Below are 15,627 nucleotides of genomic sequence, written 5' to 3'. Positions count from 1 at the left end.
GGCTCCTTGTTTCATAAAGTCAACCTTGTTCCTTAAAGCTGTCTGGTCATAGCTGAGTCTATGCATGGCTCTCAAACATGACATTCCAGTCAAAGTCTGGATAAAATGACCAATGTATCCAGTGGTGTCCTGTTACAAGGAGAACAGATGCTTATTGAACTTAATGCAAATAACTGTGATTTTGCCACGGAAGAAAGAATACTCACTGAGACTTTTTGAATTTCAGAGGGTTCAGGTAGAAAGAAAAGTTAAATGCTTCAATTTGTTTACAAAGGAATACTTTATCACTCTTCTGTATTTCATGGATATCTTAAGAGAAATTTTCCTTAATCTGGAAGAGCAAACGTTAGAGAACCAGCAATGTTTCAAACCAGAGTCACAAAACCTATCAATCACCATCTTCTTCATTTCATTTAGTTCCATGTTACTAATTCCTACTCAGTTTGAATGCAACTTTTAGTTAGTTCTGGAAACTCTTACCCATTTTAGTTTTATGATCTTAAAGATATTAATATCACACCAAATACGTAAACCAGCAAATTAACACAACAAATAAAGTAAGCCTAATTGGGCAAAAAGACTTCCTTTACAATTTAAATCTTGGGGAAGTTTGTTTAAAAAGCTCAGAAAGAAAAATAAATACATAAATAAATAAATAATAAAATGAAAAGCTCAGAAAGAGGTTTTTCGGGTTTTTGTTGTTGTTGTTTCAGTTCAGAGCCCACTTTAGATCCTCTGTCCCTTTCTCTCTGCCCTTTCCCTGCCTGCACTCTCCCAAAAATAAAATAAAAACATTAAAAAGAAAAAAAAAATTTCTATCCTGTGGAGGGGAGGGTGATGTTAAGGCTCCAGGAAATTGAGTCTATAGGCTTTTGGAGATTGTCGTTTTTCTTTTAAATCATTAAGACGGTTGCAGACTGACGAGACTATCATCAGTTAACTGATCTCTATCAGTTAACCATGTTTTCCCTTTCCTTTGTTCTTGGGCAGCCAGTAGTGCGTGAGAAATGACACATATATCCCACCTGGGGAGAGAGGGTTACAGGGTGTTAGTTTGTGCCTTTCCCTCAGCTTGCCTTTTGCTCCTTCATCAGGAGTATCCAGGGCCAAGGGCACAGGCAGAAATTTTGGAGTTAAATAGTAAAGACACCTAGTTCTGTTCACCTTCAGGCGGGGATGGAAGAATGGATGTGGGAGCAAACAAGTTTATAGAAAGATCTTTCCTGACAGCTTCTGAGAAGCATGAGGCAAGGTTGTCTATGAAACAGAGTGAGAGGCGTAGGAGTTGGAGAAAATTGAGAAAGAAGATAAAGGTTTAGAATGGGGAAGGAAGCTGACAGAAGACCAGAGAAATTTCTGGACCAGCAGAAGTTGGAGACTGGCAATCTAATGGTGTCAGTCTCCCCAGCAGTAAGGTTTTCTCCAACTCTTCCCGCCTGCCATGTTGGAGCCGTGTGGTTCAATCACAGCTTTGACCAAGGTTGGAACCTGTGTGTGTGGGTGCAGCAGCAGAGGGTGGGGTGCACACGAAATGAGGGGGCAAGTGAGAAAGTAGTTCCAACAATCAACGACACTGGTTGGGCAGGAAAAGGGAAGATACTGAATGGGGCAAAGACCTGAAGCTATGGAGGATTAAGGAGACTGAAGTTTTCATGAAAAGGATAGATGTCATGGGAGTCAGAAATTGGGTTATCCCTGGCAAAGAGGAAGCTCGCAGCACTGGCTTTGGGTGGGAACTGATGCAGAGATGAAGTTTCTGGGAGTTGTGGCCATCAAGAAAGTTTGTAGGGCTGTATCCAGGACATGGAGGTCACCCTCATGTGCCTGCAGAAATGGAGTGTAGATCGGTGCCTAAGACCTCAGTGAAGGAGGTAGAAAAACCAGGAGGTGAGCAGATGACAAAAAAAAGGGAGAGGGGCAGAGCCAGATGGTACCAGAATTTTTATGAGACTAAAAGATGAATGGCTTGGGTATGGCATTGGGAAGGAAGGAGACCAACCCAGGAGGGAAACGCAAGAAATGTCATAAAAATAAGGTTTTAGATTCTTAGCTTGGTGCATTTTCTCAGAGTTATATTTGATTCTAGGATGATCTGCTGCTCTATTTTCCTTTGTCTCCCCAGACCTTCCGCATCGCGCCCTCGATGTGCATCACTAAACCAGATGTTCATTTTGCAGTGGAAGTATTTCGGTCTGCCTTAATCCAACACATGGAGAGAAGAGCTCAACAAAATTCTTAAAGATAAAAAACCATAAGCTTCAAGAACTTCCCACTTATATTCAAGGGTTAATTTGAGGAATTCAATTATATAATTGGTATATGTTGTCCAAGACATGGTTGACTGACTACCAACCACATTTGTTACCAAAGCCCCTATTATCTAGAGAAATCTGTCCTTCAGGAAGACATCTCTATCCCTAGCTCAGAGAATGAATCTTAATTAGTTTAGGTTAGTAATGGTAATTTAGTTTCATTTTGCCAGCAGTTGGTTTATGCATGACATCTGACATATTTGGGGACAATAAATCCTGAATAAAAGTATTTTGATGGACATGACTCCAGGCAAAGGTTTCTTTATCCTTCATTCTTCATTATCAGAAGACATGTCTTCTTGAACTGGGCATCTTATGTCATGATGGAACTGCTCAAATCATGTCAGCCATTTTCAGGCCATGAAGACAAAACTTCTTTGCTAGGGTTGGAAGGTAGAAACAAGCCGAGTCTAGGGGCGCCAACATTGGCTCAGATCATGATCTCACAGTCCATGGGTTCAAGCCCCACATCGGGCTCTGTGCTGACAGCTCAGAGCCTGGAGCCTGCTTCAAATTCTGTGTTGACCTCTCTCTGCCCCTCCCTTGCTCATGCTCTCTCTCTCTCTCTCAAAAAAATAAACATTAAAAAAATTTTTTTAAGAGAAAGAAGCTGAGCTTTTAGTAATGTCAATGAGCCACTGACTTAGCCAAACGTGGATTCTTACCTTGGACCTTCTTGCTATATGAGATAATAAATTCTTTGTATTGCACAAACATTTTTTGATTTAAGCTTTCTATTATTGTAGCCATAAGCATCCCAAGAAATGATGCAGAAGATATCCTAGGAAGACAGCCATCCCCTTCGTTTTTAACTCCATTAAAATATTTATCAGAGCCTTCTTCTCAATTTCCACTTCCATCCCCTCACCCTGAACTAAACCCTTGTTACTCCTATTGCAATAGTCTCCAAAACCAGAATTTTCCAAACTTTAGTCATTAGAAAATGCGCATTCATCATGTTTTTCCTCCATATGTGTAAAACACCTGACTTAGAACTGATAGTAACCTTTCTATAGTAAGAACAAATGAGAAATCAGTACTACTTGTCATAACTGGAAAATAATCCTACAAATAGAATGAACACAAAGCAATGTAATTCAGTTTTAGCAAAATGCAATTGCTTGCAGATGTTCTCAGTCTGAGGCTTGTTCTCTCTTTGTTCAAAAGGGAGATTCAAGAGTATTTGAGGGCTGTCAAAAACTGCTGGCAAACTGATATCCTTTCCTTAACACAAACAGGAGAGGATCTGCAGAACTGAAAGGAAATAACTTTCTCAGCATGCATAGATGTTTATCTGAGCTGTGTCCAGTTGGATGCCATGTTCTAGTAACCTACCCCTTGAGGTATCTGTTCCGCTAACGCATCCTATACCTCGCTGCCAAATTTGTCTCCCTTGGTTATTGATTTAAACATGGCATCCCCTTGCACAGAAACTTCCAGTTGCTCCCCATTGTTTCCTGGATAAGATCAAAACCTCTTTAATAAGGAGTTCAATTCCTTCCTGTATCCAATTTCCAAACAGAGCAAACGTTTTAGAAATGTTCTGTTTTGAAAAGTGGAAAGGTCATTGAATTGAGAGCCAAATGATCTGAATTCTAAACTCAGTTCTTCCACCACTTACTTATTCTAGATGACCTTGGGTGAGACTTCTAACCACTTTTTTGAACCTCATTTTGTTCCCAGGCATATCAACACTTGCCCTTCCTACCTCCTGAGTTGTGTTGTGGATCAAGTAAGCTAATGAATTAAAAGCACTTTATAAACCCATGAACTATGCAAATAGAAATTCTTCCCTTCAAGCTACATTTCTCTTCTTTCTTTTACTACAATATCTCCCAAGAGCAGTTTTTGTGCTTCTGTTATGCTTCCTTGCCTCCTGGCCATGTCTCAACAACTAGGACCTCACTCCTGCCTCTCATTCCTTGGAAACTGCCTCTCAAAAGGCCATCAGTGACTTCCTTATGACCAAAACTAACGTTTCCTTTCAATGTTCTTCCTAAACAACTGCTCTTTTATTTACTTATTTTTGTAAGTAGGCTCCACACCCAATGTGGGGCTTGAACTCACAATACTGAGATCAAAAGTCATATGTTCTAGTGACGGAGCCAGCCAAGCACCTCACAACTGCTCCTTTTTGAATAGGATTTTCCTTGGCTTCTGCAGTGTGGTCCTTCTGTCTCTGATGGCTCCTTCTCAGTCTCTTTCCTGGCAACTCCTCAACTTCAAGGTTCTATCCCGGGCCATCTCTTCTTCCATGCTATACTCTCTTCCTCCGAGTACCTCATCTGCTTCAGGAATTTCACCTGTCCTGACTATGCTGGTGACTTCCAAATATTCATCCTTAGTGTCAACCTTTTTTCTGAGCCCCAGCCCAAAGATTCTAGCTGTCTGGATCTTCATTCAGATGTCACAAGGACCCTTAAAATACATCAGGCATAAAATACATTGAATATCTCTCCTCCAGTGAAACCCTGGATTAATTGTACCATTTTGTCTAGGGCTCACAATTCAGGGCATTACTTTTCACCAAGTAATTTTTTTCCCCCTTCATATGACTGAGTTTAGTGAATACATTCTCCAACAGCTTTTTCAATATGTCCACTTCAACCAAAACCACCTTAATTTGGGCCATCATCATTATCTCCTCTAAACTACTTAAACTACCTCCTAACTGGTATTCTGGACTCCTTCCCAATCCATTCTCTATACTGACACCAGTTACTTACTTAAAGGATAAATATGTTCACATCTTTCACCTCTTGAAGACTTTGAGGGTTCCTTATTGTCCATGGAACAAAGTCCAAACTCCAACTATTATGACATTAAAAGGCCTTCATAATTTGTCCCCCAACCACCTTTATGCACTTTACTTCTGTTCTTTCCATGCTATGCACATCAGTTCTTTGCTCCTATAGTTCACTCTACCTGGTAGGTTCTTCCTCTCTTCATTGTCAATGGAAATTATGGGGTCAAGGAGTTTAGACAAAGAAGCCAAGACTTGCTTCTTTGTTCCTCTTCAAAGCCTTCTCATTTTCAATATTCCTTCTCTTTAAAAATAAAGTAAAAGGGAAAAACACTGAAAATAAATTTATAATAACCATTTGGGAATTTAGCAAAACATGAAGAGGAAACAATAAAACACAAATCCAAAACAAAGCAAACAAGCAAAACAAAATGTTTCATGCTCAAGCCCAGGTCCCTGCCAATGCCAAAACATCCTCTCCTGGAAGGAATGGGCTAGAGAGGTTTCGTCGTTCAGATATATTCATAGAACACATTCCTTGTGGCTTCCTGAGTCCTATAGGACCTTGTGTACACTGTTACTTTCTCACCTCCAGGGATCACTATAGAGTAAAAGCCGGCTGTGGAATTCTTCCCGGGAGCAGCGTTCTGGGTCTCGCTTCCTAATAATGAGAGTTTCATGGCTCTACCTGAATGCTTATTGATCAGGAGAAACTGCTCCTCTTTTTTTTTTTTTTTTTTTTTTTTTTTAGTTTATTTTTTTATTTCGAGAGAGAGAGAGAGAGAGAGGGCACATGCAAGTGAGGGAGGGGCAGAGAAAGAGTGAGAGAGAGAAAATCCCAAGCAGGCTCCAAACTGTCAGCGCACAGCCTGATTTGGGGCTCAAACTCAGGAACCATGAGAGCATAATCTGAGCTGAAGTCAGGCTTTTAACCAACTGAGCCACCAGGGCATCCCAGGTCCTCTTTCTTGAGGAGCAGGTGGGGATTTAAGATGTACAAGCCATCAGAGGAATGGAGCAAAAAGGGCAAAAATTATGCCCTTACAGCACGTATGGTCATTCATCCCTTTCACTAGTTTATAAACATGATGGATTTCTACTTCGTTCCATTTGGAGCCGTGGGCAGGAGTTTAGCACCACCATTTTCCTCCCTTCCATTTTCTGCTCTACCCACAGGAGGTGGGAGGCAAGCCAGCTTATATAAGGCAAGGAACCCACATTCTTGCCAAGCTCTTTTTTACTTCTTTACTTGTTAAAATGGTCTAAAGTGAAGATAATGAACACTCAGCTCAAGTAAACTTTTTTCCACACAAGGAACATATTGACAGTTAATCATGTGATCAGAATATAAAAGTAAAAGGCTGGCAGCTGTTTAAAAATTCTTGAAATGCCAATCCACTCAGAAGAGAGTAATTAAAATAATAAAAAAAAAAAAGACCACATTACATCAAGCTTTGGTTATGCCACTAATAACAATTATAAAGTGATATAAAATAACACTTATAAAGAGACAATACAGTCACAAACTATGCTCTTGGTTTCGTTATAAAACTCCATTTTTTTTATATCAGCGTAGTTTTTAACTTCCAAGTAATTCAAGCTCACCTCAGAAGGTGTTTCTAAACCACAGGAGGACTGAATTCTTCTTCTACCTTTTCAATCCCACTTTCTTGTAGAGAACAACAAAAGCATAACAGAAAACATCACAACATTTGCTACTTTGTCATCAGAATGTCAATGCCAGAACATCTTAGTCATCATTAGAAGCAGGTTGAAGGCTACTGAGCCCTGCATCCACCCTTGCTCTGGGTTACTTAAAGCAGAAGGCTCACTTCCAACAGGGCACAAGCAGTAAAAATGGGTCATAGCTTTGTCCCTTTAAAAATGGGCACAGTACAATCCAACTCCACAAAATACCTCAACAAAAGCGAAAGGTCCACCGAATTTCGTAAGAGTGAAGACACAGAAACAAAGTCTTCATTATACCAATTCAGACATAGGGAGCATTTGGTAGAATTGGAAGTGTCATTCCGCATTACATGACGAAGAGCAGCCATACAAAGAGATGTCAAGAAAACCATCTAATTAAGAACTGGTTTGGGAGGGTCATTGCGGACAGCAACTAGTGAAAACAGAAACTTTTAATTAGTCGGAACAACATGATGCAACGGAGTGAGTCTGCGTACTCTCCGCTTGATTTGTTTCCAGCAAATTCACCTCTCTAAGCGGAAGCTTCCTGTCTCCAAAGAGAATATAACGTCGTGGAACCCTTATGAGGAATAAATAAGAAAATACACCGGCATCTGCTCAACTAATATTAACTCTTTCCTTGGCATCTCTTTCCTTTTGACACTGAACTTCCTTAGCTGGTGCTTGGGCTAATGTCTATTCTTGTGTATACAACTCATGTCCCTTACTAGACTCTAAACTACTAGAGCCAAGGCAGAGTGACCTTGTCTTCTCCATCCTCGTATATCTGCCTAACAGCTCACCTTACAGAAAGGCAAAAACCAACTCCCCTTGGTGCTGTGTGCATTTTATCCATAGATGTTACAATGTCACCAACAGTTTAAGGCAGCAAGGAGCCCATCTGAGATAAACGATGAGTCATCTGATACGGGCTTGTGTGTCTGTGTGTGTGTGTGTATTAAGAAACCTATATATTTAGGTTTATCTTCTTAAACATGTGGAATATATAATTGGAAACATATATAACAGAGAGAAATACGTATTTGGAAATATATTATGTCAGTGTAGAATTTCAAGTAATAAAGTACCTGTGAGTATTTTAGAAAGAAAGTCGCCCTGGGGTGCCTGAGTGGCTCAGTCGGTTAAGCGTCCGACTTCGGTTCAGGTCACGATCTCGCAGTCTGTGAGTTCGAGCCCCATGTTGGGCTCTGTGCTGACAGCTCAGAGCCTGGAGCCTGTTTCAGATTCTGTGTCTCCCTCTCTCTCTGACCCTCCCCCGTTCATGCTCTGTCTCTCTCTGTCTCAAAAACAAATAAACGTTAAAAAAAATTAATAAAAAATAAAAAAAGAAAGAAAGTCGCCCTTTGATGATTGGGAGAAGACCATAGTTTCCACAGGAGGAATCAAGATGGTTCCCGGATACCTTCCCTTCTTTGTTTAAGGTGTGTCCCAATTCCTAGCCTTCTCAGGTCCCCAACTCACACCACGGAGTTCACACTAGTCTCCCCACTCCCAGGGTTTGTGCTCACCCTCCTGTCCTCCACCCACAGTGCTGCCCTCCTCCTGAGCCCCGAGGCCTCACTACCTAACACCTACTCATCCATCACAGAGACCACATCATGCACGTTGATGGTGGGTTATTTCACAGAAACCTTTACCCTGCCCCCCCCCCCCGCCCCACACACCTCAAGCATCCATGTCCTCTAGGATTTTGCTGCATGAATTGTTTATTCTCTGCTGGATTTTCCCCTTCTACATTCTTCTCCTTCCTTCCCCTCAACCTTTAAGTGTGCTTCTCTCTCCTATCAAAAAAAAAAAAAAAAAAAAACACAACCTTTCTGCACTCTTCCTAAAATTATGCTGCTGGGTTGCTGCTCCATCCCTTCCTCACCTCCCACCTCCACTTCCTCAGTGCCCTGCAGGCTGGCTCCCAGATACCTGTTCTTATAAAAGTTGCCGGTAACCCCTGTGATGATTATTCTTATGTGGGAACTTGACTGGCCATGAAATTTCCAGATATCTTATAAACCCTTATTTCTGGGTGTCTGTCAGAGTGATTTCAAAGAGGTTAGCCTTTAGATTGGTGGACTGAGGAAAGCAGATGGACCTCCCAAGCCTGGGTGGGCACCATGCCATTCGCTGAGGGTCAGAATAGAACAAAAAGGTGGAGGAAGATTGGATGTGCCCTGTTTCTGTCTGACCACTAGAGCTGAGACATTGATCTCCTCCTGCCCAGCATTCCTGCTTCTCAGGCCCTCAGACCCAGACTGGAAAGTGCAGCTTTGGCTCCTCTCCTGGGTTCTTGGGCCTTCAAAATACAGCTGGCTTCTCTGGGTCTCCAGCCTGCACATGACAGACTGTGGGACTTCCCAGCCTCCCTAATCATGTGATCCAATAACTTATAATGAGTCTCTTTCTAGATTTAGCTATATATCTATCTGTGTAGATACATGTATACATATAGAAAATCTGTCTACATAGATACATTTATATCAACATATATATAAATATATACATATATCTATATAGATGGATATATGGTTAACTAGCTAGATCCTATTGGTTCTGTTTCTCTGGAAAACCCTAATACAACTCCTTACCTGCTAAATTCAACAGAATGTCTTCAGCCCTCACCTTACTTGGAAGCTCTGTGGCAGCTGAGACTGTTGGTCACATTCTTCTAGAAATTCTCTCCTTCCACTTTTTTTTTTTAATGGCGCCACACTCTTCCATCCTCTTACTACCTCTTGAGTCTTTAGTATTCCCATGCACTGGTTTTTGTCTAGTTTGCTTCCAAATGCTGCTATATCCCAGGGATTTGTACCTTAAACTCTTATTTCCCCCCTCTCTGTATACTTTATCTGAGTGATTTCATCCAAGATCCAGGATCCATGTCAGGCTTTTTACTATCTAGATGCCAAGACTCCCAAACATGCCTCCAGGGAAGCCTTCCCCTGGCTTGCAGCCTCTTGCTGTCAGGGGCTCCGTGCGCTTTTCTCCCTGGGTGGGTTCCTCCTACATTCTCTTCCTCCTCCCTGGCGTGTGGGCTCTCCGGGCCCCAGGGGGTGTAAGTTGATCCAGCTGGCTTCTCAAGTGCTTGGTGCCTGTAATTCCCAGCCTACCCCAGCCAGTCCTAACCAAACTTTTGATTCTGGCTTGCCTCCTTGCCATCCCTTTGTGCTGCCCCCTGCACCTGCTGGCTACATCTTCTTCACTTCCTCCAACTGCCCTGGCTCTGGCTGTCACGGCTGGTTGGGAGTTTCATCACTAGCCCTTGGTACACGTTGGGCCTTCTTTGTCTTGCTGTCTGTTCCCTTCCTTGTCATCTTGCCCAGACTGCCAGCCATTCTCATCCTCCCCCATGCAAGAGTTAAACCATTGGTTGTTCCTGTTATCTAACTCTTTCTCTGCTCTAGCTAAAAGTCCCAGTTTGCAGGCATCATTGATTGCCACTTGAAGCAAATTTTTAAAAAGCAAAAGGTAGGAGGAGAGCATGGAAATTATGCCAGAAATAAAATATTTTTAGGGTTTTTTTTTTCTTCCTGTGATGGTGCTAGGGGTACATCAGTATAGTAAGTGAACTTTAGCAGAGGTGTCATTAAAAACCACCATTCCAGCTAGTTCCATTCGGCACCGCTACCCACCAGGACCTGGCACAGGGGCTTGATCCATGTTCTCTGGGTGGTTCTGAGTCAGTTTCCCCAACCTGGCCCTCAGGGCCCTCTTTATTCTTGGGAACATCTCTGGAGTCAACCCCTACACCCTGGGAGCTGCCTCCAGTAACCCCCCTTCTTCCTTCTTTGTAGCAATGTTCTACCCTCCACCTTCTTTTTAGCAGGGAGCTTTTTCCCTTCCCAGGAGCACTGCCTTCCTCTACCTGCACACCTCTTTTTGTATTTCTTTAAGCAGCATCTTTACACCCAGAATCAACTCCTCCTTTACTCTTCTAACCCTTCCAGAGGGATTGCAGGGAGAGCTGGTAGGTTGGGGTACAAGGAAGCAAGACGTATTTTCTTTCAATCCTTTTTTTAAAATGTTTATTTATTTATTTTTGAGACAGAGAGAGAGAGAAAGTGCACAAGCATGCCCAAGCAGGGGAGGGGCAGAGAGAGGAAGAGACAGAATCCCAAGAAGACTCCACAGACCTGTCACCAGGGAGCTGGCCTGGCATGGAGGTCCACGTTACGATCTCCCAAACCCTGAGATCATGACCTGAGCCAAAACCAAGAGTCAGATGCGTAACTGGCTGAGCCACCCAAGAGCACCTCATTCAATCCTTTTAGTGCAACAAAGGAACCACAGAAACAGTTTAGTTTCTGTATTAAAGTTTTGAAGATTCAGATTTTGCCACTCTTGAAAATATCTTTCAGAAATGTATGCTCTCTAGGTGCACGATTTTAAAGGAATATATTTGAAGAAGAACAAAGTTGAAGAATTCACATTTCTTGTTTTCTGTACAACTTATTACTAGCATGAAGACACATTTTTGGACCAATAGAATAGAATAGAGAGCCCAGAGAGAAACCTTCACATATATGGTCAATTAAGTCTTGACAACGGTGCCAGGACCATTCAATGGAGAAAGGATAATTTTTTCAACAAATGGTGTTGGAGAAACTGGATACCCACATGCAAAAGAATAAAGCTGGACCCTTTCCATACAACATATACAAAAATCAACCCAAAATGGATTAAAGACTTAAACATTGAGCTAAAACACTAAAGATCTTAGAAGAAAACACAGATAAAAGCCTTGATGACGTTGTATTTGGCAACAATTTCTTGGTTGTGGTAACAAAAGAAAAAATAAATTGGGCTTATTCTAAATTCAAAGCTTTTGTGCATCAACAGCACTATCGAGAGAGTGAAAAGATAGACCACAGAATGGGATAATATGTTTGCATATAAGATACCTGATAAGGACTAGGTATCAAGAGTATATAAATAACTCCTACAACTCAACAACAACAAAACAAACCAATTCAAAAATGGGCAAAAGGGTGTGCCTGGGTGGCTCAGTCGGTTGAGCGTCTGACTTCAGCTCAGGTCATGATCTCGCGGTTCGTGAATTTGAGCCCCACGTCGGGCTTGCTGATATCAGCCTGGAGCCCACTTTGGATAATCTGTCCCCTCTCCTTAGGCCCCTCCCTGACTTGTGCTCTCTCAAAAAAAAAATAAACATTAAAGAAAGTTTTTTAATGGGAAAAGGACTTACCTAGACATTTCTCTAAAGATTATATATAAGTGGCCAATAAGCACATGAAAAAAAAAAAAAAAGCTCAAGATCACTAGTCATTAGGGAAACGCAAATCAAAACCACAATGAGATACCCCTTATACCTGTAGGGATGGCTATTATTTAAAACACACACACACACACACACACACACACACATGCACGCACAAAGAGAAAATAGAAAGTATTGGGGAGGATATGTAAAAATCGGGAAACTTGTACATTACTGGTGGGAATGTTTTCCATTATGCAACCAGTGTGGTAGCTCCCCAAAAAGTGAAACACAGAATTACCATAGGATCCAGCAATTCAATTCCACTTCTGAGTATATATCCAAGTGAATTGAAAGAATTGTGGAACCATGTTTATAGCAGCATAATTCGTAATAGCCAGAAGGTGGAAACAACCCAAGTGTTTTTTGGATGAATGGATACACAAAACGTGGCATATGCATACAGTGGAATGGTGTTCAGTCTTAAAAAGGAAGGAGATCCTGTCACCTGCCACCACCTGGAGGAAGCGTGAAAACATTATGCTGAGTGAAATCAGCCAGTCACAAATGGACAAATTGCATGGTTCCGCATATGTGAGGAACCTAGACTAGGCACATTCACAGAGCTAGCAAGTGTAAAAGAGGTTACCAAGGGTTGGGGGAGGAAGGAATGGGAAATGACTGGTTGGCAGGTACAGAGTTTCCATGTGGGATGATGAAAATGGATACATGGAGAGCAGGGGTGGTTGCACAACACTGTGAAGGTGCTTAACGCCACTGACCTGTGCACTTGGAGGTGATTAAAATGGTAAATGCTACGAGTTTAAACATTTTTGAAAAGAATATGCTTGTGCACAGGGGACATTTCTTCCAGCAGGCACAGAGTCAAGGATTAATACAGAGATTTGTATTACATAAAGGAAGGCAATGACACAGGGATTCGGCTGCTTTAAAGCGAACAGGACTCACTTCTCCGTATCTGGGTGAGAGATAAACATTCACTGAAGCACAGGAAATTCATGCCTTCTCTTTATGTATGGGTTTCTCAGTACCACACATTTGGTCTCCAATGCCTTTTGGAGCAAGGAAAGGTACCAAGACACATATAAGTAAATGCAAATACCAGCAGTGACGCCGGATCACTGTCCATGGAGCGCCATTGCCAAAGTAGGGGACAGTCTTTTCCCTGAAGCAAGTTCTCTCATCTGTAAAATGAGCGGGTTGAACTAGATAGATAAACTTGAAGATCTCTATCAGCTCTAGCATTTTGTGGCTCCCTGAAACTTTTAAGAAGCAGCAGATACATTGAGAGGGCTTTGGTATAGCTTTTCCTGGAAACAGAGCTGAAGGGAGTGTTTTTGAAGTGTCTGAGCTCTCTGACTCCGGGGCATTGTTGCAGACTTGCTCAGCCCCAATGTCTAAGGTCTCCTGGAGGACAGGCAGGTTTCTAAGTGGCTGTAAGGATGATGATGTGGGCAGTTGGAAAGTGAGTCTCACAGACCTGGGAATATGGAAGACTTTCTTTCCTCGAAGGCATCAGTAAACGCCTTAGACTTCCCTTAACCACTTGAAGACCAGACCTAGGCTTGCCTCAGAGCAATCCTCAATAAATCCGTACTGATTATGGTTTCTCCGCTTTCTACCAGCCGGTCTGCTCTTAGATTACGTCGTTTTCCATCCCGTGATGAAGTGCTGATGGCACATAAGGAAAGTGTCAGGCGTAAATGATAAATGGTTAGGAGATGGGGAGATTTTGCTTAATAAGGTTGCCAGGCATTAGAAAAAATAACAGTGACGTTTTAGATGTTAAGGCTTCCACAGGAGTAATAAACCAACTCCTAAAATCCCAAAATATACTATTTAAAAATCTATAATGCTATTATGAGACCCTCCCCCACACATACACCCCGAAAGGGTGATAACGGGGAGAGGGTATTACTTCATTTGTTCATGAGTTGATGCTGTTGTAATACTGACAATGACTAAGAATTACACTTAATGTTAAATTTTAAAGAAAATAAGACCTGGGTCTGAGAAGCTGAAGTATCCATTTGGAAATGGATGAGGGGATCAAAAGAGGCAACACCCCCTCACTAAGTATTTCTGCTGCCTTGGGTTGTGCAGTATAGACTGACTTCAGGAGCAGGCTCCTTGGCAGTGGTGAATGCAGTGTACCCTTCCAAAAGTTCCATTGTTTGGCTCTGGGGGAAGAATGTTAAGTATCAAGTGGTAGAGGAGCTCAAAGGAAGAAAAACTTACTCTGACTGAGGAGATAGTAGGAAAGCTTCATGGAAGAGGAGTCACTTAACATTGTTCTGAAGCAATGTGAGGGGAACCAGGGGCTCCTGCTCTGGGCCCTCAGCCGCAGAGGGGTCCCAGTCTGGCCTTCCTTTGGCCATGCTCCTCCCTGGAGATCAAGGGATCCACAAGGCTCTGAAGTTCTAGGCTATAATCCACATACCCGGTTCCCCAGAACCCCGACATCCCCTGTACAAATAGCTCCAAGCTCATGTGCGGGGTCTACATGTGTCTTCTCCTAGGGCAACTGGTTGCAGGGGTTTAGATGGAACGTGGACATGAGCGCTGGGATATCTGCACGAAGCAGAACGGAGCTGAGGGTGGGGAGAGATGGGGATGAGAGGTCAGGGGTCAGGTCTCCCAGGCCACCAATCTCTGGTAGGGAATGCGGGAATGAGGAACCTGAGAACTCAAAATTTGATCCCAAGGAGCACGTGGGGGGCTCAGTTGGTTGTTAGACTTTGGCTCTGTTCATCACCTGGCCGTTCATGAGTTAGAGCCCCACATCAGGCTCACTGCCGTCTGCCCAGAGCCTCCTTCAAATCCTCTGTCCCCCTCTCTCTGCCCCTCCCCTGCTTGCACTCTCTCAAAAATAAACAAACATTAAAAAAAATTTGAACCCGACCTTTTGGGTCGCTATACAGTTATAACAGGGTAGGAGGATAAACCATATTTAACTTAATAGTTTGTTAGCTTGATTTATAATTTTGAGACCTATGGCATGTGGGGCCCCATTTGTTCTCCTCCCTCAGGTGCCATAAATTCTAGGGTGTGCCTAATTATAAGTGCAAAAGGCACCCTTGGACTTCTGAGCCTTAGGGGGAACCCACTATATAGCATTCTTTTTTCCAACTAGGTTCTAAACCAATTGAGAGAAAATGGACCAAAGCAAATGAGCATCAAAATATCAGCTTTGTTATCCATCAGTTGAAGGTGCATAGCAACAATGGCTCCTCATTGACGAACTCCAGAGTGACTCAGAGACCATCTATCACAGCGGCACTGCACGCCCACCCCTGCTGTGTGAGCAGAGGCTTCACCCACTTGCTCCCCTCACCATGGGACTGGAAGACCGGACCACTCACACTGCACAGGTACACTGGCCAACCCAGAGAAGAAGAGCAGAGGGCCAAGGTGCCAACCCTTCTGCCAAACCCTCCAATCAAAGAACCACACGTTCTCCTCCAGGGTGAGGACAGGGGCAGAGAGAGGCTGGACAGTTTCACTCAGCAGGACTGGGAGATTAGTGAATCCCCTACACTTGCCCTAGTATAATGCTGCTTTGAATCTGTCTCCTACAAAGAACAGGAGGGTCTGAAAAAATTATTAGGAAGCTGGCAAATTTCAAATTTTTTAAA

At 42.7% G+C, this 15,627-nt stretch overlaps 1 protein-coding gene across 1 annotated transcript in view; it reads left to right on the top strand.

Moving 5' to 3' along the window:
• AGXT2 (alanine--glyoxylate aminotransferase 2) overlaps positions 1–2,556 on the top strand; it is a 68,711-nt gene extending 66,155 nt beyond the window's left edge. The window contains exon 16 of the mRNA XM_040492642.1: positions 2,123–2,556. Coding sequence (XP_040348576.1) covers positions 2,123–2,239 — 117 coding nt within the window. The 3' untranslated portion in view covers positions 2,240–2,556. The remainder of the gene's footprint in view (positions 1–2,122) is intronic.
• Positions 2,557–15,627: the final 13,071 nt, after the last annotated feature.

This window comes from Herpailurus yagouaroundi, unplaced genomic scaffold, assembly GCF_014898765.1.
Source record: "Herpailurus yagouaroundi ecotype Mexico unplaced genomic scaffold, PumYag 29, whole genome shotgun sequence".
Lineage (NCBI taxonomy): Eukaryota > Metazoa > Chordata > Mammalia > Carnivora > Felidae > Herpailurus > Herpailurus yagouaroundi.
Note: the sequence above shows the minus strand (reverse complement) of the source record. Positions and strands in the feature narration are given on the sequence as shown.